The sequence below is a fragment of the Mytilus trossulus genome, chromosome 12 (assembly GCF_036588685.1).
Source record: "Mytilus trossulus isolate FHL-02 chromosome 12, PNRI_Mtr1.1.1.hap1, whole genome shotgun sequence".
Lineage (NCBI taxonomy): Eukaryota > Metazoa > Mollusca > Bivalvia > Mytilida > Mytilidae > Mytilus > Mytilus trossulus.
In genome coordinates, this window is record NC_086384.1 from 25,299,000 (window position 1) to 25,325,516 (window position 26,517).

The 26,517-nt window shown below is 32.4% G+C and overlaps 1 protein-coding gene across 1 annotated transcript; it reads right to left on the minus strand.

Annotated features, from left to right (window-relative positions):
* Positions 1-24,597: 24,597 nt before the first annotated feature.
* LOC134692324 (uncharacterized) lies at positions 24,598-26,268 on the minus strand. Its single transcript, XM_063552776.1, has one exon. The coding sequence runs from the start codon at positions 26,266-26,268 to the stop codon at positions 24,598-24,600; it is 1,671 nt and encodes a 556-aa protein (XP_063408846.1).
* Positions 26,269-26,517: the final 249 nt, after the last annotated feature.

Genomic DNA, 26,517 nt, shown 5'->3' on the forward strand with positions numbered 1-26,517 from the left:
TGGCAACTCAAGAGACGTTTTAAGATAAAAAAAAAAAAAAAAAAAAAAAAAAGATACTTACAATCGTTCGGTGTGCTCGAAAATACCACTAGGAATTGACGTCAAATTTCTACTGAAACACGATGTTTCTTGTGTTGAACAGGAACACAGATCTGGACACGACACTTCGGATTCACACTGCCGAATGAATATAACAACTTGGATCACACAATGGATGAACAGCATTGTCAAAACTGGTCACTTCAATTATTTGCTTATATATCTTTATATATATATATATATTGCCTGAATATATTGCTGTTTAAAATAAAAATAAAATTTAGTACCTTAGGTTAAATGAACACAAACCCAGCCAAATACTTCAATTGTTGAATATATTTATTATTTAACTATATATGTCTATTATAATTTGCACCATGATTTTCGTTTTACAAAAAAATGTGCTTTTTAAGGCAATATGTATGTGAAAACTTTCTGTATAAAATGTTTAAGGTGGTATTGGAGTATAAATTAAAAACAAGTTAGAATTTTTTCATACTTTGCCAAACGTAGTATATATTTAAATGTGTTCAAAAATAATAATACAAATGATAGGTCATCGCGCATTTTCTGGAGCTAATGGTTTTGCAAATTTGTATGGATTATACATGGGAAAACAATCAGTATTTGATTACAAGCTAAACTAAGTGATAGAATTGTAAAATAAATTACGAGAAGATAGCTTTCAGGAAATGCTTTGAGAATATCAAAATAAAAGATTGGGTCACCGCACATTTATCCCTGCTAAAAGAAAGAATTGCAAAATTCTATTTGCATTACGTCAGAGTTACCTACCCCGAAAATGCCATTCTTTTTTGTGAAATCATGAAATAAAAAATCAATGAAAATTCACATAATTTAGCTATCTACAATGCTACGATATACCTTATGTTCGCTTTTTTTTAATCTAAGATGGTGAAAGACACCCATACCACCTTAAGTCTATTATTTATGTTTTCTTATTTTAATTTTGTATTTCTAAGGTTAACCTTCCTTCATACTCATACAACAAGAAAGCAACCTCATATTATTTGGATAAGTTTTATAACAAATTGCCAAAATTAGACACTGCAAGTTGAACACGTTCGAAATTGATGTAAATTCCTAATATTCGACCGCACAATATTTAATGCTGAGATGTCATCTAACTAAAATAGCCGTTAATGAGAATAAGTTCACCGCATCAGGGTGATATTTATTGTTATGTTTAGACATAAAGAGTGCCGTATCAGATAGAAATGAATCGATGTGTACTGATAATAAAACAGAAAAATTACTTCAAAAACAAACATATATCTTACCTCATATCTTGCTGTCATCTTTTTGCAATTCAGTGGAGGGAAAAATAAGCAGCCTTTTATTCTGTATCATCGAATAAATAACTATTTTTCATTTTCGTAAACCGTTTTAGATATCAAAGATTGTCCCTTTTGTCACCGTTTTATAGTTTCATTTATAATCAAAAGCGTGTAGGCGCGTAAATTAAACACGTGGCTTATCTCATTTTGTGCAATCATCTTTTCGAAAATAAACAATTAGATAAAATTACCAGCTTTGTATTCTGTATCTTGAAACAAACGATTCATATTACTCTTCTTAAATCGTTTTAAAATTTATAAGATTGAATTTGATTTCATCTTAATGAGATAATTGAAAAAAAAGTCTTAAAAATTGTCCTTTCTTGTATGAAATTATACCCCTCGAATAGGTTCCTGTATCTGATTATGTTACTATTGTTGGTAATAAAAGACGCTGTAAAATAATAATGAGCACTTAATTGGACTGTTTGATTTTTGAAAAGAGTAAAGATGAATAAACCACCCTCGTTTGAGAAAATCGTATAACTTTAAAACATAATGTGCTAAAAAAATCTAGCTCAATACATACAGTTTTGAAATCATTGTTTCTTCACAGCAAGTTCTCGATGGGATTTAGATCTCATATATTTTTAAACCCGTCAGATTCGTTTTGAACCTTGTCTTCAGGCTGTTATTTTGTGGCTGTCGTTGTTTTTTATCTGTTGAATTTGCGTTTTGTTTAATTCATGGTATTGTTTTGTCATATATCAGACCGTTAGGGATCTGTTGTTTGAATGGTTACAAATTTTGCTTTTTTAAATTGCTTACGATTCGTAATTGGGTTTGTTTATTTTTTAAGTTTTTTGCTGACCTTTTTTGCTTAAATCTGCATTAATAGATCCACATCATTTGGACTATGTACGGTATTTGTTTTATGGCATTTAAAGCATATCACCTTGGTTTAAAGTGAATTTATAATGTTTATGTGTACTGATGATTTTTCCGTACACATACATAGATTGATTTCTTGAGTAAATGCAAAATATGCTTTCATATCGATTCTCTATTTTGACTTCTTCTAAAAGGTTCCCAACTAATATTTTACTTAGGTCCTTGAATATCGTTCTGATATTTATATTGACTTAATTATCAGTAAATTGGAATCAAACTTGAGTCATCTTTCTCCTAGTTCCTACCACTAACTTCTGATTCACTCTGCTCTAGCCCTTGATTTTCATCCCTCATTCCCGGGTTTTAATTACCAGGTACCAATAACTCATGCTTATGTTAATTTAGTGTGAATACTTTATTATATATAAATTGCATATGATTTTTCACAGACTATCAAGAAATATCTTTGGATTTAATATCATGTACTTTTTATTAATCACAAACATATATCAAACATGTGTACCTTCCTACAACATTTTCTGATGTATTATCCTCCATTGTATCCGACTTTCTTATCTGGCTGCAATAATTCACAATTTCCTTGAATCGATCTATAAATCGCTCCCGGTCTCCTCTGCGTAGAGCCATGCAGCAAGTCAGTAAGTATCTTCAACAAACAAGAATATATTTTCCCGCCAAACTCAACAACAATCTTGAGTCCGTCCGAACGGTGGATAAGATTGTACTTTGTTACAAAAATGTTGGTTGGTAGACATAAGTGTAAAACTTGCGGTATGGAATTGAAAACCAACGCATTAATTTTTCATACCGTATGAATTACAAACCAATGCGTTGAAAAGGAAGACCAACTCTATGACAGTTAAACCAACACGTTGAAAGTAAAATACAACGCGTTGAAAGTAAAAACCAACGCATTGAAATTAAAAACCAACGCGATGATGATAAAAACCAACGCGATGAAAGTAAAAACCAACGCGTTGATAATTTCATAAGGTATAGTCATACCGCAAATGACACGAACGGCCACTCAGAGATTTCTGCTCTTTGTCTCAAAGAAACACAAAAAGGCATATAGAGACAAAGAACATTAGCAAAAAAAGAGTAGAATACAAAACTTATCATAAAACAATTAAGCAATGGCGGCATGTATAAGTACTCAACATCGTCATATGTGTCAAACAGGACTTAACAGTGAACTGTATCACGTTATTAAGATGATGAACAACAGTATTACCCATTTCTATACTTCAAGACGCCATTGTGTTCCATTATTGGAGTTGATAAGGACATATTTTGTGGGGTTTTTGGTTGGGTTCGTGTTGCTTTTTCTTTAGTTTTATATGTTGTGTCGTATTGGGAAGTGCGTCTGTTTGTTTTTTTCTTCATTTTTAGCAACGGCGTTGTTAGTTTATTTTCGATTTATGAGTTTGACTGTCCATCACGTATCATCCGCCCCTCTTTTATCAAGTAGGTCGTGGTTTCTTCTGATAAGTTTGTTTAGAAAAAGGACGAGACGTTTTTTTTATAACTTTACACAGCCCACAACATTATCATAAACATGTTTTATTCTTATGCAAGCTTAAATATTGAATATTTCAATTAAATGTTTTAAAAAAGTTTTTAGATGTTAAAAACAAGAACACAGTTTTTTTCTGTAAACCCAAATATTTAGTAATTGATTGTAACGCAAAAACAAGCATCAGTGGTACCATGACCATGCGTAAATGTGAACCATAGTCGATGAGACAATCTGAGTTAATTCTAACCCGAGATTATGTGTAAACGAGGACAAGACAGCTATTAGTTGACCTAATAATAAGTTTGTTCTAAAAGTAATTCAATGAACATGCCATATAGGTTTAAACAAAGGTGTGACAGCAATTAGTTATATAAAACGTCTTTACAATTGGATGCGTTCTCCTGCGATGTAACGCTATATAATCTAAAATTTATATATAATCAAATCAAGGTATGTATGGCCAATAACAAAATTTTTATTTTGACCAAACATATTCTTAAACATTAGCAGCAGCTGATAAAACGATCTGAAAAAGATTAAAATAATAATGATGAATATGTCTCTTAATTTGCTTTGTACAAAAATGCCTGTGTATTTGAAGAATTGCATACTAAAAGATTGTGCGAATCAAAATATATACTTGTTGGATTATTTATCCCGTCGTCTGAGTCACAAATAACCTTGGCCAAACTTCCATCCAAATAGACTGACACAACATTATTTGTCTTATATCCTGCTATTATAACATAGTTATCGTCTGAAGAAATTGACCTTGGTGATTCTAAATTTGAATCTTTAAATGTCCAAATAGAACATCCTTCTATATCATAACAATGTATTGTGTCATTGCATTCGTCAGAACAATAAATTCTGTCATTTTTTACGTGAACATAGAATATTCCCGGTCCTTCAATCGGTAAACATGCGCTTATTTGTCCACACAAGCCCATTATCAAAATCCCTTCAGTCTTGACGACGACAAACAATCTCTCTTTATCGTATGAAATACCATAACATTTGTTCTTTAACAAAATGTCGGAGTCTAATTTTGAATTGCTCATATTTATTATTCCTATTCTCTTGCGAGCACTCCATGGGAAACTCAGGGCAATTTTGTCATTGTCAATCACGGCGATATCAAACGGTTTACTAGTTAAGTTGATATTGCGATCATGACTTCCATCTTCATTAAAAGCTATCAATCGTTTATTACGAGCATGTGAGTCTACAAAAATAATCTGTTTGTTCGGAAGTATGACGCAACTTAGTATGATACTTCTAAAAAATGATTCCTGAGGTATCCTGATTTCTAATGCTTTGGATAGTTTTAATTGACGGTTAATAGGGTATTGTCCTCTGTTTTTCAGGAAGTTAAAATAACCGGTATCTAATGTCTGTACTCGAATAACCCCGAATGACCTGATATCCGCACACGTAACGAATATATATTGATTAACCTCAAACTCAATGTTGAGGTTTTGGATTAATTCTAAAAATGATGTAAGCATAACCTCTTTGTAATGAAATACTTTTTCGAGAGCTCTTACACCTATAAACGTTTGCGTATCTGATGCATAATCATGCAATATATCCATCTTTTTTCGTATTTCATCAAACTCATTTAAGTGATCGTTAAGAAATTTGGTATTGTTGTCGATTTGCAGGTTAAGTTTTTCAAAGTTTGCACTCAAATCTTCAATTATAACATTCTCTACCTGGTCAAGCTTATCGTTTATACATTTTCTAAAATGTTTAATTGTTTCTAAGATTTCATTTTTTTGTTTTTCAATTTTTTCTTTGTTGTTTTCCCTATCTTTTATAATTACATTTAATTCATCGACAATCTCAAATAAATTTGTTTCTAACATTGAGACGAACGTTGAAGTTTTAGCGCTCTTACTGACATCACTCAAACGAACAGCTGGCTCACATTTCCCATGTGTAGTCTGTGAGCATGTCAGACATATAATTTCGTTATGTGAGGAACAATACAAGTCTTTTCCTTGAGCATGTACCTCACAATACTCGTTTAGAGGTATTTTTAAGGACTGCAGCATGTTGTTGCCTTCTACTGAAATCACATGATGGTTCCTTGAAGACCTGTGTGCATTGTGGTTCCCGTAGCAGCTAACACAAAGGGGCTCTTTACAGTCGATGCACCATTGTGTAGCTATTTTCGTCTTGCTTTGGAATTCACATGGGCTGCAAACATCTTTTTGGTCATTAAAATCCATATTTCAACTCTGAAATAAAAAATTGAAAAGAATTATATTTACTGTCATAATTAGATCCATTGTGTAATAAACCCATCAAAGATACCAGGACTAAATTTTGTATATACGCCAGACGCGCGTTTCTTCTACAAAAGACTCATCAGTGACGCTAGAATTCAAAAAGTTAAAAAGGCCAAATAAAGTAAGAAGTTGAAGAGCATTGAGGACCAAAATTCCTTAAAAAAATCCAAATTCAGCTATGGTAATCTATGCCTGAAGAAAAAAACCCTCAGTATTTCAAAAATTCAATATTGTGTAAACCGTACTGTATAAAATTGAGAATGGAAATGGGGAATGTGTCAAAGAGACAACAACACGACCATAAAAATAACAACAGCAGAAGGTCACTAACAGGTCTTAATGTAGCGAACAATTCCTGCACCCGGAGGCGTCCTTCAGATGGCTCCTAAATAATTATTTACTAGTTCAGTGATAATGAACGCAATACTAATTTCCAAATTGTACATAAAAAACAAAAATTTAAAAAAAACAAGACTAACGAAAGCCATAGGCTCCTGACTTTGGACAGGCGCAAAAATACGCGGGGTCAAACATGTTATGAGATATCAACCCTCCCCTTCTACCTCTATCCAATGTTGAAAAGTAAACGCATAACAATACGCACATTTTGACAGATAAAGAAATAAACACTTCTATTTTGGACTTCAACTGTGTTTGACTGCGTTGAGGCAGGGCACAAATAAGTTAAGTGGTATACAATACTACTTGCACATGAGCTGTAAGCAATAGACACAGTTGTCTGTAAACGAACCTTCAATTTCAAGAATGATTACGATCTGAGTTTTAATACACATAGTGGAAACACATTGTAGCAACTGAATATAATGAAAGTTGTGGTTTATAACTTAATAGACCTACATTTTTGTAGCTCACTTATTTACCGTACAGTGTAATTAGTAAAATGAAAATTGAAAAGGTAAAAAGGGTCAAATAGAGTAACTAATATGGTATGTTTCTAATGCTTTTTATCTACCGAAAATTGGAATACATTGTTTGCCTGGTTTTCATAACATTTGTTTTGTATTGTATATGTTAAGATAAACATTAAATCGAAAGAACCTTATCGAATATCGACTTTCTACCAATAAAGAATTACATATATTAGTAACCAAATTTATCAAAATTAAGGAAAGATGTTTACATATATCTTGAAACTAGTCCCATACATACCACATAATAAAAATACTAATCAGAAATAACAAAAAAACGACTGAACACTCAAATGTTGTCCATACTAATCCAATCAGCTAAAAATAATAAAAATAAATCGGAAACAATATTTTCACGTTTTCTTTTTACTTCATGGAAATTCTGCTAGAACTATATCATCACAGTTAATCTAAGCTTGTTTCAATTTATGAAGTCAGAAATTTGTTTTTACTACATTCTGTTCGTGCTATTTGAGGAAAAGTCATCGTTAGCTATAGTTTGTTTTACATCCTCCTTCACTGATTATACACAAAACAGCGCAAAAATCCTACCATAAAGTCCAAAACGCTTATTTTCAGATGCTATTTATACCCTACGAAAATGTGAAAGGGGTTCCGTGGAACCTTATTTCCTCTATGATTGTTGCTGTCATCGTAAACTGTAATGTTGTATTTAAAAAAGAGTGTTTTAGAAAATACAGAATAAAAAAATAATTTAGAAACTTTTTCATGGTAATGAAGGTTAGCTTCTGTTCAAGTTTCATAACAGTTTGCTTCAGACATTACATCATAATCTCAATAGCTTCAGCACACGTTTCATGAATTCTAAGAACGTTTGATAAAATAATTTTATCCTATTCATCAAAATTGAACATATACCGATTCAAGTTTGTTGTGTTTTAAGGTTCACGTTTTTATCCTATTTATAGATAGGTCTGTTTGTAGACAAACATAATCAAAGACTTTTTTAAGAAGTTAATAAACATATTTGGACAAAAAGTAAAATTTGAAGATTGGAGGGTAGTGTTATAATACTTTGAGAATATTAATTTAACTTTAATTTGATTTGATCATCATTTTGATATAAAAAAAATAATCCAGTCAAACTTATTCAAGTTTTCCATGGGAAGAAACATTTTACATTTTTACAGTATTACCATTCGGCTTGTCCTCTAGTCCATATGTGATCACACAATGTCTTAGGCCGTAACTTTTGGTAAATTTTTGGTATGAAAATTGTATCCGTATTGTTTTATATTTACATGATGGTATAGGTTCCAATTTTGATTTCGATTCTTCCTATTTAGATTTTGTTTTCATGGCACATACATTATCTGATGCTGGTGTTTTAGTTAACACAGAAAGATTTACAAAGAATTGCACTAAGATAAAATAAATATGTAATGGATAGATAGAGAGAAAAATATTAAAGCAAATGCTATAAGTAAAATTTTCGATTTTGACGATTAGGGTGTCAGTGTTGATTTTTTTTTAATTTACAGATTATACGTGTAAACCTTTTTCAGTTGATAGATTTTTCGACATTGAAATAAAAAATATTGAATTATTTGATTTTATATTGTATTCACAAAGTTCCTCGGGCGTAAATGCCTTTGCATTTGACTGGAAGGAAGACAACGAGTCGCTGGACCTCCTATACATTCAGTATGTAGAGTTGTTAAACAACGTTTTTCGATTAAAACTACGGGTACTCTTATTGTACCACAATGGCAGTCTATAATTTCGGAATAATTTGTTCTGCCAACTTTATTGAATCAAGGATATTAAAGACATTTATTTACATTCCTAATTCTAATAAGAAATCATTGTTCGGTTCAAAAGACATCGTACTTGCCTTACGGATTGTGACTGAATATTGAAATGATTGATTGAATAATAAATAATAATAAAAATGCATTAAAACAATCTTTTTAATTTTGTGTCGTTGGTTATGGTTTATGTATTTTCTTCACACCACGATTGTCTAGAATAACAATATAGATATGCCGCTTGGCTATAGTGACAATAAAGATATGCCACTTGCAATCTGCAATTACTTTAAAATTACAGATTGCCGCTTGGAATATAGATTAAGGTATGTCGATTGGATAGAGTATAAAAATAAAAATGCCGCTTGGACACAAAAAACCAATACAAACATGCCGATTAAAACCAACAAATACATTTCTTTGCTACATGCCACTGCTTATTCATAGTCAATGTAACGTATCAGAAAGTAACACGCTTGGCCACAATATGACATAATTTCACAAGATTTCCACTGACCACTTAAGTAAGCTGGCGTATGTTGTTTATAATTACTTTTTTTCTGGACCTTCATCAGGAACGCTCAAAGCAAAATATTTGAAATCCGAAGATGTATAATTACAAAAACCGGTGAAGAGCTATGTGTCAAAATACCTAAAATAAATAGCCAAATTCATCTTAAGCCAACTTTGCCTGATGGAGTTGAAACCATTAGTTTCTTTATATCATGTCAGTACCGAAATACTGACTTCTGGTCTGATGAACCCCTCGATTATATAGTACAACAGCAGAGGTATCGACACAGTGATGTAAAAAATTGAAAACAACACTTTTAATAGTTTCTTGTGTCCAAAACGCTTATGAGATACGTTGCGATTGTCATATTCCTTTTATACTAGCGCAAGGGAATGGTTATTGAAAATGTTAGAAGCCAATGGGTTGGATAAAAAAAAGTGTGGATTACTTTCAGTTTGTTCTGGAGGGCCATATCCTGTGGCTTATGTCGGAACATCTGATAGAGATTTTAAACATTGCAGATGGAGATTCAAAAATGGTGAGTGGATATGTAAAGGAAATCAAAATATCTTAAAATTTACGGATTTTTTTAATAAAAAAAATGATCATAGACTTGCCCGTTCGTTGTTTTTATTTTTGAAAATTAACTTTACTTTTGCTAGTGGCTTCTCCCATGTGATCATTTCAAATTTATAAATGTTTAACGTACTGTTGAGGTAGCGCATAATTATATTAATCAAAATTGTAAATATATCGATTCAAGTTTGTTGTGTTTTGAGGAAAACTGGTTTATATGCTTTTTACAGGGCTGTTTGATTGAATATATTGAATTATACAGGTATAATTTCATGCACGGATATTTGAAAGAAGTTTAAATCATTCGAGTCCTTGCAGTCAAGTGTGCTATAGGCTTTTTTCTAAATAAATAATTATAAAAAGGGTTTGCTAAAAAATTAATTGATCAAGATTCGTCACAAATACTGATTTTTTTTCAATTTAGAGACAAACAATTCTCATTGATGTAAAATAAATTGAAAAAAACCCCACAAACACGATTAGAACACAAGTGTATCACACTGTTACACCAGACTGTGTTTATGTGTTACATTTTAAAAAACAATGTTCATAATCTGAATACGAACTGTAAAACAAAACAGCCCTTTTGCCTGTGAAATACGGAAAAAAATAAAACACACATTTTCAAAATTTTGCTTTGGAAACGGTATGTTTCTCATAAAAAAGGTTTCTGTTCAAATTTATTAAAATTCCATGGAGGTTTGACAGAGAAATTGATGTAAAAAAACTATCTTACCACTGACTGAACCTTAATGTTGATGTCTCTGGCGACGACGGAAGCTAGGATTATTAGGTATCGCTTTTGTTCGAAAAGAAAGATTGGCTACATTTTGTATGCAATGGAATTTATATACATTTGAACAGAAGCAAATTTATATGTGCAATTACCTGATTACAGTTTCCTGTGCAAAATTTTAAAAATATGTGTTTTACTTTTTTGCTTTATATAAATTGTATACAATGACAAACTAAGAGGGGAAAAAAGATGACCGAATATGGCTTCGTTTAATTGCATTCCTCCAATGTCAAGTAATGCCGGTTTCACACTTTGGCTATAGAACGACGTGCACCAGACGTACATAGAAATTGACTAAGTCCCTATACGTTAGGTGCATGCAGAGGAACGCTACAAAATCGTTAGACGCGCGTTGCATTAGTACGTTGAAATGCAAAGGTATACGCTTGGTGAACGCTATAACAACAGGAAATTTTTATGCAGCATAAACATTTTCATCTAGCGCTAGCGTTCGTCAAACGTATACCTGTTCGATACACGCATGTAATACATATGATACAAGCGCGTTGGAAAACCCTACAGATAAGTTTAAGACACGTTGTATACATTCAAGATCTTTCCACTTTTACTTGAACTTTTTCTTGGACGTATTGGGGCGTGTTTGTAACAGACGCCTGGCGTAGTTTAAGCTCCCCGTTAACGTAGTTATAAACCGAATCCGTTGCGTATCAAAAAAGTATTTTGAAATTCAACGAAACTTGCTCTGGCATTTATATTGTAAAATATGTCGGTGAATTTACAAGACAATGTCTATCCAAAAGTAGTTTAAGGTACACCAATGTAGCACTCCATAGTTACAAAATAGAATTAAGACTGAACCACCAAATGTTTAATCATCTTCCCTTCCCAGCTTCCTAATACAGTAACCCAACTGTGTGCGTCGTACATGTGCACATGTATGTAATGGGGAAAATAATTCCTTGTTTGTGTACCCATGTCAACATTCTGCATTTATTTACCATAAAATATTGCAAAAAGGGGCATGAGATTGTCATATATTCACCCAAAATTGAGTTTAAATTAGAAGTTCAATGCCGGCCCTTGGGTGATACCATTTCTGAAACTGTAAACATTTATAAACGAAATTATCAAATACAAATTAGATGTCTTTCGCTTTATTTTTTTAATCAAAAAGTTGGAAAAAAACTTTAAAATAATTGCCGGACCGATGTCTTGTATGGATTTAAAAATAGTGACGCGTCCGAAATACGTTCAAGGGACGTTTTTCCTTCGTAGCGTGCATTTCATCTAAGTGAGACAAACGCCAGACATACGCCAACATTCGTTACGTATAAACGCGTATATGCGCATCTCGTACGCCCTTAACACGCCCAAACCTCGTCATGCACACGATACAAATGTGATTGACCAGTTGAATGCGTCAAAAAATACAAGCGTATTGTCAGTGTATATGATTTTTACACGCCCGGCGTACGTCGGTGCTATACGCTGATATGTGACGCCAGTTTTATAAGGACTCACGGCAGTACTTATTGTACTATTAAATTGCATCATTGATCACTTTTATAATCCATGGTCACCGCTTGTGATTCTGAACTGATTCTCCAAATAAAAACGGTAATTTGTTTTTATAAAAGAATAAATTTGAATAAAGAATAAATACAAGTATGAAAAATATAAAGATTTTTATGTTTGCCGAAGATAAAAGATAACAGAACAGAAGTGCTGTGGTCCTTCCCTCAAAACAAATATGATAAATACACTCTTGAGATTGCTGAAAACATATGTTCTCAGTATTAATGAATTTTAAAGTTTTGAAATATCTATAAATAATAAATTTATTGCATTTGTACTAGATAATACGTGTATGTTCTAATCTATTGACACATTATGCATTATGGCGGTCTATGCAATAACTCAACGTAAAAACGTAAATATCATAACATTCGAGTTGTTATTCAAAAATGAGTATTAAGGTTCATGTGGACCCTATGGCTAAAATGGCTGTATTCACATGCGCATCTATAAAAAAAATTCAGGCATAGCATGCCCTAAATAAATAAATTTCAAACATGTTTCATGTTTCAGAAAAATAAAAACTTACCAGGATTTTGCCGTGCACTTTTTTTCATTCCTGCAGACGGTGCCAAAATTAACTCAGTTGGGAAACAGGTATGAGAACTTCCCCACAGGTAATAATTGAGATGAGCTGTATTAAGTTACATGGGCAATAGATGAACAATAGATACCTGACAATTATTGGTTATTTTAACTGTGTACCTGAGTGGACCATATCAAGGTAAACTCAACTGTTTGTTAATTTTACCATCTTCCACAAGGACGAAAAAAAGTGTATGGCAAAATCCAGTTAAGTTTTGAGTTTTCTAAATCATACAATGCATTTGAATTCTATTTATCTAGGGCATGCTATGCCTTAACACTTTTTCAGATGCACAGGTTTGCCTATACTCAGAGTAAATTTTGAGGTAAAAATACGGCCATGTTAGCCATAGGCTTCATTTTGCAACAATATGTATCGAAAACAAAAAGTTTGTATGTGTGTGCGTATATATACCTTACTATCAAATTCTTGATGACATGAAATATTTTCCTTCACGATATCATAAATCCTGGCAGGTTGGCGGTTATCAGTTGTTTTCTCGAGTATCTTAAACTTGAAATATTTTATGCGTACACATTTAATCGTATGTCCTTGCTCTTTGTGTGTTAAGTTTAAACAGTATTTTATTCAAAATAATATATTACCTGGATTAACAGTCCGAACTTATATGTAGCAATCGAAAACCATGATATTTATTAAGATATTTATACAACAGGTAATATCAAATCGAAACAATAGGAATTCTTCTAATCCACATGTAACAAAAATAAACAACTAATAAAAATAGGTTGCATTGACAAACAGACAAATGATCTAATTTATTTTTCTTGATTTTTTTTTTTTTATTTGTTTTTTCTTATTACTTGACAAAAGGGCTCTCCTAAAATAAGAAAAAATATCTAATATAATTAGGAAGGTTTAGAACATATAAATATGCTGCGATCCTCTACTTTATTGTTATTCATTTATTTCTTTTAAAGAATAACAATAAAGGGTATCCATATAAAACAACACAGTGTGTGCATGATTGGTAATTTTGTTCCTCAGTTATTGTACATTTAATTAATAATAATCAATTTGTCATATTTTGTCATATATGATTTTTTTTATTGATTTTACTCATTGAAGTGAAACTAAGCAAAACATCAGCATTACATTTAGTATTTTCCTTTTAAAATTACAAAATGGAATACATCTTCCACCCCTATATTACATAATGGGTAAAATCTATTTTCCAAAGCTGTCTTATAACATTTACTGAGTGTGATAAATATCGTGCTGTTACTTATCTTTATTTTGGCATAGTTTAATAACATTTTCATATGCATTTAGTGGAATATATTTTTCAAGAGTGTACGTCTATTTACTTTACATTTTCTAAACTACAGCTATTGGCTCTAATTTCCTTAATTTCCAGACCTCTTGTAAAAAAATATTAACCGCACAGCACAAGTGCGAGGGAATCCCTATGATGAAGGAATCTGCACAAAACGTGTAATAGAAGGCAATAATTACATAATTATTTATTCTAAAAAAGATACATACATTGAATAAATTTACAACTGTTATGGAAAAGTTGAACTGACAAATGACAATTAGTTGAAGAGAGCACGGATGCAATGTAAAAACAACACTGCTTTAGCGTCACTGATAGGTCTTTCGAAAACGAAACGCTTGTCTGGCTCAAATACCAAATTTCAATCCTGGTATCTAGGATGAGTTTATTTTTAATTGTTAACTTAATAATGCGGCAACAAAATCGAAAGTTAGCTGATGTGCGACCAACAATCATAGAATTTAATACCCGTGTTCAATGATTCGTTATAGATTCGCAATATATGTAAAAAGGTCATAGATTGGTTCCATAATTTCATTAACATTAAGATTACAAATAAACTTGTTTCATTTGTTTGACACTTTAAATATATGTTTAGATTTCTCCTTTTATTTTGCTCCTTCTACCTGTGCTTTATTAAACGGAATTATACAAATGACTCCTAATGCCCCTCCAAATACAAGTAATTTTCTAACGAGTCCTTACGAATGTCATACATTCAAGGATCTTTACGATTTGGTCACTTGTTTTGACATATTTAATATATAGTTGTTTCGAGTTATAACGAGCTATTTTGTGATTATTGCTGATAATCTTGTGTAATTATGGTATTTTAACAGCAAATATATATGTAGCTTATAAACGTAACTAATCATTCAAAAATATCATTCATGGGTTGTGATAACCCTAACCCTAACCCTAACCCTTTTCCCTGCGTTTACGAGCGGCTTACGATATTTAGCGATTGTTGTAATTATTGAATGACAAATAAAACAATGGATAACCGTAAATCGATTGCTTAATTACGTGTCAGAATATTTGCATCTCCTTTCTGCGAGCTCTGATAAGTTATTTACGGATACCAGCAAGTTATTTAAGGATGCTTGATATTGACAACGAGTTGGCAATCAGTATACACGTATTTATTTTACTAGTCCTTCTACATTCATCAACTCCCGGATCCTAACAATTTGGTTACTTTTGTGACTGGTTTTAGAGTTCTTACTAGATCTAACAATTTAGCATGAGTTATAACGATAAATTGTCAGAAAAATTCTTAGATTGTTTTTCAGGATAACTGCACACTTTTACGGAATGTTATATTATGAAGTGATGCAAAAAAGTGTATGTAACTACAGGTTAATATGTTATAAGTAATAGTAACGAGCTAGTTACGAGTATTAACAAGTTCATACGTTTCCTCACTCTAGTAGCTCTTCCTTTATCGCGAACAATACGTTAGAATGTGTACAGTATACAAATCTGTTCGTAATTATTCGTTACTGTATGTTACGAATTCGGCTTTTTATAACATTCCATCAAGTCATCGTAACACAACACGAATGAAATTGTAAACAACATGGATGTCTTTGTGACAATCCATGAATATAATAAAATGACAGAAATACTTACTTGAAAACGATAGCTTTTGGAAAAATGGAAAAAGCGTGACAAGATGTTTTTGATGTCAATAATTAAACTCATCTTTCAAGAATCTTTAACAGTGTCTGCGATTCGAGACGAGTTATGTACGGATAACTGCGATTACCTACGAGTTTTTACCTTTAAGGTCTTGTTAAAAAAATCAGTGTATGCGAAGGGGCATTAATAATTAAAAGTGTTGTGAAATCGTACACTCTTGTCTAACCGGTTACACGGATAATCGTTCGACCGATTAACCGATTAACCGGTATAGTTTAAATTGGGGTTTGAAAGCCTTATCATTAGTACCCTACATAAAGATTTAAGATGTGGTATGAGTGTCAATTTGACAACCTTTCATCCAAGTCATAAATTTACGCTTTTAAAATTGATTATTGTCCTTTGGCATTATTATAAGGCTTGTCTTTGGAGTTCCTGGCGAAGTTTGACTTTTAATAATCAAATACACCTCATCAACTTTTGATAGCGTCTGTACCAACTTCAGATTGAAAAATAAAAAAAACTTTCTTGATATCGTAGAATTGAATATGTCTGAAACCGATATTTTTTCTTTTTCTCTTCTTGTCTCCAAAACAATATGGAGTGTTTCAATTTGAAATGATGAAGTATTATTGCCAATGAGACAATTCTTCACAAGAGACCAAATGACACAGAAATTAACAACTATAGCTCACCGTACGACCTTTTTCTTTGCTTTGTTTGCTTGTTTCTTTAAGCATATTACTCGTACTATCACGTATACATTGAGTACATTCACATTGGTTTGCATTTTACCATTTTTGAGTTAGCATTTCGTTTAAAGAAAAACAAAGCCTTGCACGACGGAGGTTGCTCATTTAGATGTAGGTCTACACAATATTAGATCAAAAACAAACTAATGAAGTAAATCGTAAAATTTAATCGCATAACTGACTTAAAGTTACTGTTAAAAAACATTTGTACTAATTATGTTTCTTTAAGATCCTGCCCCGAACTGAGAGACAAGTTCTAATTAATCTTATGTTTTAGGACTAACAAGAGCAATCAACAGACTGGACAATTGATCTGTCTAATAAATTACCACGACGACAAATTCATTTGTAAATACAACATATTTTTTTTTATGATTTCAAAACAAATTTATATCAAATCTATCAATAATGAAAAAAGTACGATTGAAAGGTTAGCGATTTTGGTATTCGGTATTCGGTCGTTCGACCGGTTAACCGGTTAACCAGTTTACCGTTGACAACACTTATAATTATAGATATTTTGAAAGTACTGTACACAATTTTTTACACCTTTTAAACGTTTAAAATGTATAAATACTTACTCAACTGTCGTTAATTTTATACTTTATTTCTAACAACATATATTCGTGTTGTATACTTGAATATAAAACATAAAAAACATAAAATAGATCTCTAAAATGCACTATCGCACATTCCTTTATACTTCAGATAAAAGACAATTTGAAAACTGGTGTAGTTCGAATAAATTATCCACTTGAAGATGATATCATCCCAGTAAGATTGAGATAACACTGCATTTTCAAAGATAAAACTGTATTCCGCGAATTTACATAAGATTATTGTATTCAGAAATTATGTGTTCGGAATTTTAACATTAACTGTGCTGATTTTTCATGTGCTCAAAGAATCAGCACGCAATTGATGAATGGTAGCGTTTACTGTTTGAAAAAAGTAAATGTAATGAAAGAGTTATAAAACAAAATTTCATTGAATGGGTTTAATTATAATCATCTATAGTAAAAAGTAATATCACAAAAATACTGAACTAAGTTCGGAAAGTCCATAAACACATGGCAATATCAAATAACATCAAAAACGAATGGACAAGAACTGTCATATTCCTGACTTGGTACAGGCATTTTCAAATGTACAAAATGGTGGATAAAACCTGGTTCAATAGTAACAGTGATTAGAACCTTCTTTAACTTTGATATGATATCGCTAAAGGCAAGCTAAATTGATAAAGTAAGCAGATAAAGAGAGGTCAATAAAAAATATATTGAGAACAAAAGGACAACTGATAAATCAAGAGATGATCCGTAAAAACAAGTCCCCTTTTAAGTTGATACATGTAACTTAAATATAGATTTATGCATTGATAATAATTTAAGATGAATCGTCATTTAATAAATCTTAAATAAACAACTGTACGTAGTGAACGCTGTAGCCCTTAAAACAGAGATGTTGCATTCGGTCACATGCCAAAAAATAGAGGTCTGTTTAACATTCTAGAACATTTAAAGTATAATCAAACAGAATTCTCACAAGAGTGGAACAAAGCTGACATGTTAATTCAATTTCCTGCAAATGTCTAATCAAATGTGAAATCATTGGATCAGCAAACATTAAAACAAATTTAATTAATGGACGACAGAACAGAGGGACATAAATAGTGATAAACGATGAAAATTTACACAAAAGTCTCAAAATCTTTACTTCAAACAACAATAACAAAACGATTGCCAATTCAAAGACTTTTGTAAACATTTCCAACAAGTCAAATAAGCCAACACAATTTGTCAAAACAAAGAATTTCTAATTAAAATGTATCATTTAAAAAATAAGTTAACTAAATAATTTTAAAGAATTACTATAACGTAATGAGTTACAATCTACTAGTACTGTCCTTGCATAAAATGTCTGTGAATTTGCGCTATTGCACAATAACAAATGATCCGCATCAAAATATACACTTGTTGGTTCCTTTATGCCGTGGTCTTTGTCACAAACTACACTGTCAAAACTCCCATTGAAAGACATTTTAGAAACAAAATTATTGGACTTGTTCACTGTTATGAAAATATAGTTTTCATCTAAAGAAAATGCCTTTGGTGATTTTAAATTGTAATCGTTTAATTTTCAAAGAGAACTTCCGTTTATGTATAAGTACAGGACTGTGTCATTGCATTCGTTAGAACAGTAGAGTTTTTCATTTTTTACGTGGACATATGATATTCCCATACCTTCAATTGGTAATGAAATCCATAACTGTTTAACTGTCCAAACAAGTCCATTATCTCAATCCCTTCAGACTTGACGATACAAAACATTCTCGTGTGAAATACCAAAACATTTTTTTAAAATGAATGGAATTTCGTGATCTGGTTGGTAATCGGTCTTATTATCTATTTGTCTCTTTAGACATGGAAAACTCAGAGCTTTTCTGTCATTGACAATCACAGTAATATCGAATGGCTTACTAGTCACTATGATACTGCTTTCACGAGTGCCGTCTTTATTGCGAATTATTATTTTTTTTCTAAAATTCAGGTTTGTGGGGAACTATTGCAAAATAATGTATAATGCTTCTAAAACTGATTTTTGAGGTATTTTGAGATCACATCTATGGAGGCTTTCTGTGTCGACAATAATTGGAAACTGCCCTTCAAAAAGAAAATACACCATCAAATTGAGAATTGAAATGGGGAATGTGCCAAAGAGACAACAAGCCGACCATAGAGCAGGCAACAGCAGAAGGTCACCAACAGGTCACAATTCCGTATATGATGTCTCAATTGGTATCTCTCCAAATGTCTTAATTTCTGCACATGTAACACATATGTTAACATTCTGGTCAATGTTAATGTTGATGCTATTGATTGAAGTAAGAGTTTTCTCTTTGTTATGAAGATTTGAAGCGAGAGCTATTGCACCTATAAAAGCGACCCGAAAGATACCAGAACATACAGAGGGAAGTCAAGCTCATAGATTGAAAATAAACTACAAAAGTTTGCTTACTAGTATCTGACGCAAACTGTTTTAACTAGTTATCAAAGATACCAGGTAAATAATTTAATACGCCAGGCGTGCGTTTCGTCTAAATAAGACTCATCAATGACGCTCAGATCAAAATAGTTATAAAGCCAAAAAAGTAAAAGTTGTAGAGCATTGAGGGCTTAAAATTCCAAAACTTGACGTTTCGGCGTTTTTAGAAACATCTCTTAGGCGGAAAACTGGCTCCCATTTTCAATAAGTAGTATGGTGCATGTCAGATATATAATTTCACTATGTGAGGAACAGTACAATGCTATTTCCTGACCGTGAACTTCACAGTATTCATTGACAGGTGTCTGTAGGGATGATAGCAATTGGTTACTTCGACTGGACCAGGTAAACCATGATGGTTCTTTGAGGATCAATGTACATTGTGGTTTCTCATAACATCTAGCACAAAGAGATTTCTACAGACAACACACCTATTTGAAGCTTCTCTTGTCTTGTTTTTGATTTCACATGGGCTGCAGAGAACCCATTTGTCTTATATAAGCCATATGTTATATCTAGAAATAAAAATATATATATTGTAGTGAATCCGATCCAGTACATCTGATTTTTTTAATGTTTTGAATCTTTACTCGTAGTTACTGGAAGCCAGATCATAGCTAAAATCACCTAAGATGAAAACTTCATGCATCAGTGAGACTGAAATAGCAATCATATAAACCAAACATCCAATTGATTTAGTGTAAATTTAACATTTACAGACAGAGAAAAAATGACATAGTAAAATGCCAACATATAGGTTATCGACAGAGTGTATGTATTACTGTGAAGGTGCATATGTGCATACATTTGTAACATAACATTTAGTACGGGTTTATTTTCCTGATAACAAAATCAATATATAAACCTATGAAAATAAAATTCAGAGATCTAATTACTGTGTTTAATTTAAGGATAGATAAGATTAGCCGGATCGTTTCTAAAACAAATTTGGCTCGATTAACAACATCCTAGTAAAATTGAGGATGTCCTACTCCGTTATAGATAAGTTTTCTACAGGAACAGATGCCAAACGTGCAACCCTAATCTTTTTATTAATGTAAAATACATTGGAAATCAAAGACGAAAAATCCTTTATAGAATGGCAAAATCAAAAGCTAAAGCCTCGGTCACACCTTACTGGATAGCACGAACGGACGCCTAACGGATAAAGATAAAAGTTGTCCCTTGACAAAATTGTTATCCGTTAGAAGTCCGTTGATGTACTGACCGAATAAAACGGACGTGTAACGGATGCATAACGGACACACACTGGATATGCAACGTACGAGAAACGGACACGTACCGGTCAGAACGTCGAACGTACATCAAACGGACGAGTAACGCATAAAACGGACACCTTACGTAAGCGTACCGGATAAAACGGATGAACAAGATAAATTGTATTGTGAAAAATCAAAGGCGACATTAATAATATATGTAATTGCATTAATATTCAAAATGTTTCTGTGTGACTGGTTTTGGTTTGTTCTTCAAACTTCCGCCAAAGGGCAGTGTCTGGCCTGAATAAGAACTGCTTGATTGTGAAGACGTGCCTATATTCTAAGATCGATTATGAATAATAAAAATTCATGAACCTTAAGAAATCTGACATACCAATAATTGGCATTTCTAAGGCGAAATTTTCAATTGGCATTCATCCGTTTTATCCGTTATACGTCCGGTAGAAGTCCGTTTCTCATCCGTTTAACACCCGTTTTATCCGTGTAACGTCCGGTAGAAGTCCGTCGGTGAATTTATCTTCCAGACCTCCAACGGATGAATAACAGACACGTAACGGATACATAACGGAAACGAAACGGACGAGTTCCGTACAAAACGGACGCCTAAAAGACGTTCAACGGACATTTTATCCGTTGGACGTCCGTTCAAAGTTTTGAACATGCTCAAAATTTTCCACCAGACATGCAACGGATATGGACGGACGTCTAACGGATAATAACGGACGTCTAGCGGACATGAACGGATTGAAAAAAACGTTATCCGTTATGCGTCCGTTCGTGCTATCCGGTAAGGTGTGACCGAGGCTTTAAACATATCTAACGAATGGACATAAAGATTTTACGTAAATTTTGGCAACGAAATTCTTGATTAAATTATTTCTTATAATACATAGATTACACTCGATGAAATCTTAAACCGGCACTACAGACACGACATAGTGAATAAGTTGGGATATGCAAACACCGTACATCGGTGCATAAGGAACATCAACGTTTAAAAAAAGGTAAATTAAGGTTCATCATAACAAACGGACAAATATGGTTGTATAAACATGCCCAAAATTACTCTGATTACAGACTTACCTGTTAAGTTGGAAAAGTTTTAATGCCTGGCATTATTATAGTGTTTTTGCATCGGAATTAAACACATTTAATATAAACCCAAAAGGACAGGGGTTATGTTCTACTCATATATTTAATGATGGCATAAAACTAAACCCATAACAGGAAGGATTGTGCCTGATATTCATATGATGTAAAAATAATCATTCAATCATTTTAATTGAGGTCTGCAGCTGGCATGTCAATAAATGATATTTGTCTGTTCTTATTTATATATTATTGTTATTTTGTTTATTTTCGTTTTTTTCCTATTCTGACATCGTACTCGGACTTCTTTTAACTGAGTTTTAGTGTGCGTATTGTTTGTTTTTTCTAAATTGGCTAGAGGTATAGGGGAGGGTTGAGATCTCAAGATACTTGTTTAACCCCGCCGCATGTTTGTGCCGGTCCCAAGTATGGAGCCTCTGGCCTTTGTTAGTCTTGTATCATTTCTAATTTCGGTTTCTTGTGTACAATTAGGGGTTTAGTGTGACGTCAATTATCACTGAACTAGTCTACATATTTGTTTAGAGGCCAGCTGAAGGACGCCTCCAAGTGCAGGAGTTTATAGCTGCATTGAAGACCCATTGGTGGCCTTCGGCTGTTATCGAATCTATGGTCGGATTGTTGTCTCTTTGACCGATTTCCCATTTCAATTCTCTATTTTATTGGGTTTCAAGTTCTTTTTTTGTATAGCAAGTTCTATGTAGGCTTAATTGTTTTACTTTATAGTTCTTTTACAAATTCGACGTTTAGCATAGAATTTCGCTCAAACTGATGTAAGAGACCGTTTTAAACTCGCAGTGAGTTGAGTGTTTTCTCCATTTTTCTTCATGTGGAGCAGCAATTACAGCACTGTTCCATTGTTTTGTATTCGTTTCCTTTTTCATTAATGGGGAGTTACTTGTCCTCAGGGGGTTAGCATAATTAAAACATAATTAGAAAAAAATAAGCAGTTCTACATCGATAATGTTTATATACAATAAATTAAGGCATGAACAGTCAGGAGTCTAATTGTATACAAACTGTACATCAACTAACAAGGTAATATTTTATTATCAACAATCCCCTGAAGGACATTCAGTTACGAAATAGATATGAAAAAAACAGCAAACTGACACGGTTGTTGTCAAACATACACTGATACTAGTATCATATGAATTTTGAACATCGATAATTTTTGGGTACAATTAAAACTTTGGAAAAAATATACACAACAGTACAAGGATCTTTAAACATTTTGTAATACTTCAATCATTAATATCACAACATTTTAAAAACATAACTTTTAAAATGCAATGTATTATTTTCTGATACTGTTTTTAAGGAGGTCTCTTAGTTCATCTACTGAATATGTTCTGATTGATACTCTATTGTAGTATGTTTATATGTTTGTTAGTAAATGTAAATTATTTTTTTCGTTTGATTTTATATATAAAGAATAGACCGTTGATTTTCCTGTTTGGATTGATTTATGCAAGTCATTCTATATAGCTAGCTATTCCGGTTGTGGCAGGCTCCGTGTTGAAGGCCGTACTCTGAATTTGAATTGTGGGTTTTTTTTGCACAAGTTGTGACTTGGATTTACAGTTGTCTCATTTGCAATCATACCACTTCTCTTCTTATTTGTTTGCTCTATTTCAGGTGTAATAACGTTACCACTATTGGTTTACCCCTATTAGCCTATTAGTTTCAATTGTATTCCTGGTTTAGACAGCAAACAATTTTAACTTTACAATTTATTTCATATAAGAAAAAAATCATCATTGAAAGAAAATCAATTCGATTTCCAATCCTATCTTCTATGTACAAGCTTTAGAAACCATGTAACCTCAAGTATCCAAAATATTTTATAGAAAAAAGAATGGTGCTTTAAATGAAACACCCACAATTTATGTTTATGACTCAGAATTTTTTACTGCAATAAAATGTAAGATGAATGTCTTGAGACTGAAGTTCAAAGGACCCTTTTTCGTATGCAACTGGATGGGACGTACTTTGATATGGTGGTATAAATTAAAATCACAAATATCCTAAACTCCGAGGAATATACGAAACGGTTCGTCACTAATAAAATGGCAAAATCAAAAGTTCAAACACATCAAACGAATGGATAACCACTGACATATTCCTGATTTGGTACATGCTTTTCTTTTGTAGAAAAATGTGGATTAAACCTGGCTAGTTGTTATGCACTCACATTTTTTTGTGTCGGGTCTCTTTTTATCTGACATTACAGTTTTGGTTCTGGGCTTTGTAGAAGACCGTACGTAATAATACATAATTTACGTCAGTTATGTTGTATAGTTATCTCATTGACAACAACATTTTTAATGAAAACATCAGTACAGATGCTTCACTCATTTTCATGTCATTTATGGTTCAACTCACGTACATCGTTTTCTTGAGTTATTGAAAAGTATGCGTACAATATCATTTGGGCACGACGGAATCCTGGGTTTGGCTTGAAGCAAAATAGTAAATATTATGAACTTATATAAGAATTCAAAGGTGGTTCGTTAATGCAGTTTGTTTACTGTGCAGTAGTGTATGTAATTACTTATATTCGTTTAAAGTACCACTTATTTAACAACATAGATATTATCAATTTAATGTATTTGCCAAACAAAATAACAGTTTTAATTATATAGAATTATCTTATTTTACGTATTCTTATATAATAATTTGTTTAAGAAGCAGATAATTATATCAACAGAAAATAATGAAAAACATAGAGCAATTTACTAGTTCTTTAATTTTTCTTGTATAAAAATGCCTTAGAATTTTTACCATTGCATATTAAAAGGTGATGTGTGTCAACAAATACACTTGTCGGATCCTTAATCCCATGGTAGCTGTTACAAATTACTTTGGCAATGTCCCCGTTCAAGTTTGTAGACACAATATTATTTGACTTACACCCTGCTATAAAAATGTAATTTTCGTTCGATGAAATAGACCTTGGTGATCTCAAATTTGAATGTGTATGTGTCCAGACAGCACATCCTTTTAAATCATAACACTGTACTGTGTCATTGCAATTGTCCGAACAGTATAGTCTGTCATTTGTAACGTGAATATGAAATAGTCCTTCACCTTCAATCGGTAACGAAGAAAATAACTGTCCACCCAAGTCCATAATCAAAATCCCTTCGTTCTTGACGATAACAAACAGTCTACCTTTAAAGTAGGACATACCATAACACATATTTTTGAAAAAGATTTCGTGTTCCGATCGGTCATTGGTTGTATTGGTTATTTCGATTCTTTTGCGTGCACTCCATGGAAAACTCAGGGCAATTTTGTCATTGCCAAGCACGGCGATATCAAATGGCCTACTGGTCAATTTGATATTGCGATCAAAAGTACCGTCTTCATTGACAAGAATTAATCTTTTATTAACAGCACGTGAATCTACAAAAATCATCTGTTTGTTTGGAAGTATGGCACAATTTTCTATAATGCTTCCTGATTGTATTTTGATTTCCAAAGCTTTGATAAATTTAGAAATATTTTTTGATTCAACGTTTACAGGATATTGGCCCTTGATTGTCTTAAAAATACTGTAATCATTATCTTCTTTAATAACTTGAACATCCCCGAATGACGTTAGATTCCCACACGTAACAAATATGTCTTGATTCTTTTTGATGTCAATGCTAATGCTTTGAATTTTTGTTAAAAACGATGTTACCATTACTTCTTCGGAATAAAGATCTTTCTCGAGGGCTCTTGCGCCTATAAAAGTGTGTGTATCTGACGCATATTCTTTCAAAACATTTATGTTTTTGTGTATTTTTTTAAATCCATTTAAATGATCGTTAAGGAAATGGACAGTCTTATCGATTTCCAAGTTATATTTTTCGAATTTTTCATTTAAATCGTCAGTAACTTTCTTTTCTAACTGGTCAAGTTGAGCATTAATGCATTTTCTAATATCTTTAACAGTTTCTACGATTTCAGTCCTTTGGTTTTCAAGTTCTTTTTTATTGATTTCTCGATCTTTTATAATGTCTTTTAATCCTTCAATGGCGACAATCACATTGTTTTCTAATTCTGAAACGAATGATGAACTCTTGGCGTTCTTAGAGACTTCACTCATTTGGACAGCTGGCTCACATTTGTCATGAGTAGTCTGTGTGCATGTAAAACATATCCTCTCGTTATGTGAGGAACAATATAAGTCTTTTTCTTTATTATGATCTTTACAATGGTCATCAGGATGTATATATAGTGATTTTAGCAGGTGGATCCCTTCTACTGGTATAACATGATGGTCCTTTGATGATATATGTGCAAAGTGGTTTTCATAACAGCTAACACATAGAGGCTCTTTACAGTCAACACACCAACTTGAAGCTTCTTTTGTTTTACTTTTGAATATACAAGGACTGCACATGTCTTTTTTGTCATCAATATCCATAGTTAACCTATATAATAAAGACCAGAAAAGAATTCAAGAACTGTCTAATTATTAAACAGTCCACCAGCAGAGGCATCGACCCAGTGGTAGTAATAACATAAATGGTACCAATTTTCCTGCACCAGATGCGCATTTCGACAATACATGTCTCTTCAGTGATGCTCGGGGCTAAAATATTTGAATTACAAAGCGTATATAAAAGATGAAGAGCTTTAATCCAAAAGGTCCAAAAAGTATAGCCAAATCCAT

Bases quoted from the DNA above. Each gene is read 5' to 3' on its own strand.
- LOC134692324 (XM_063552776.1), bottom strand. From the start codon at position 26,268: ATGGATATTGATGACAAAAAAGACATGTGCAGTCCTTGTATATTCAAA.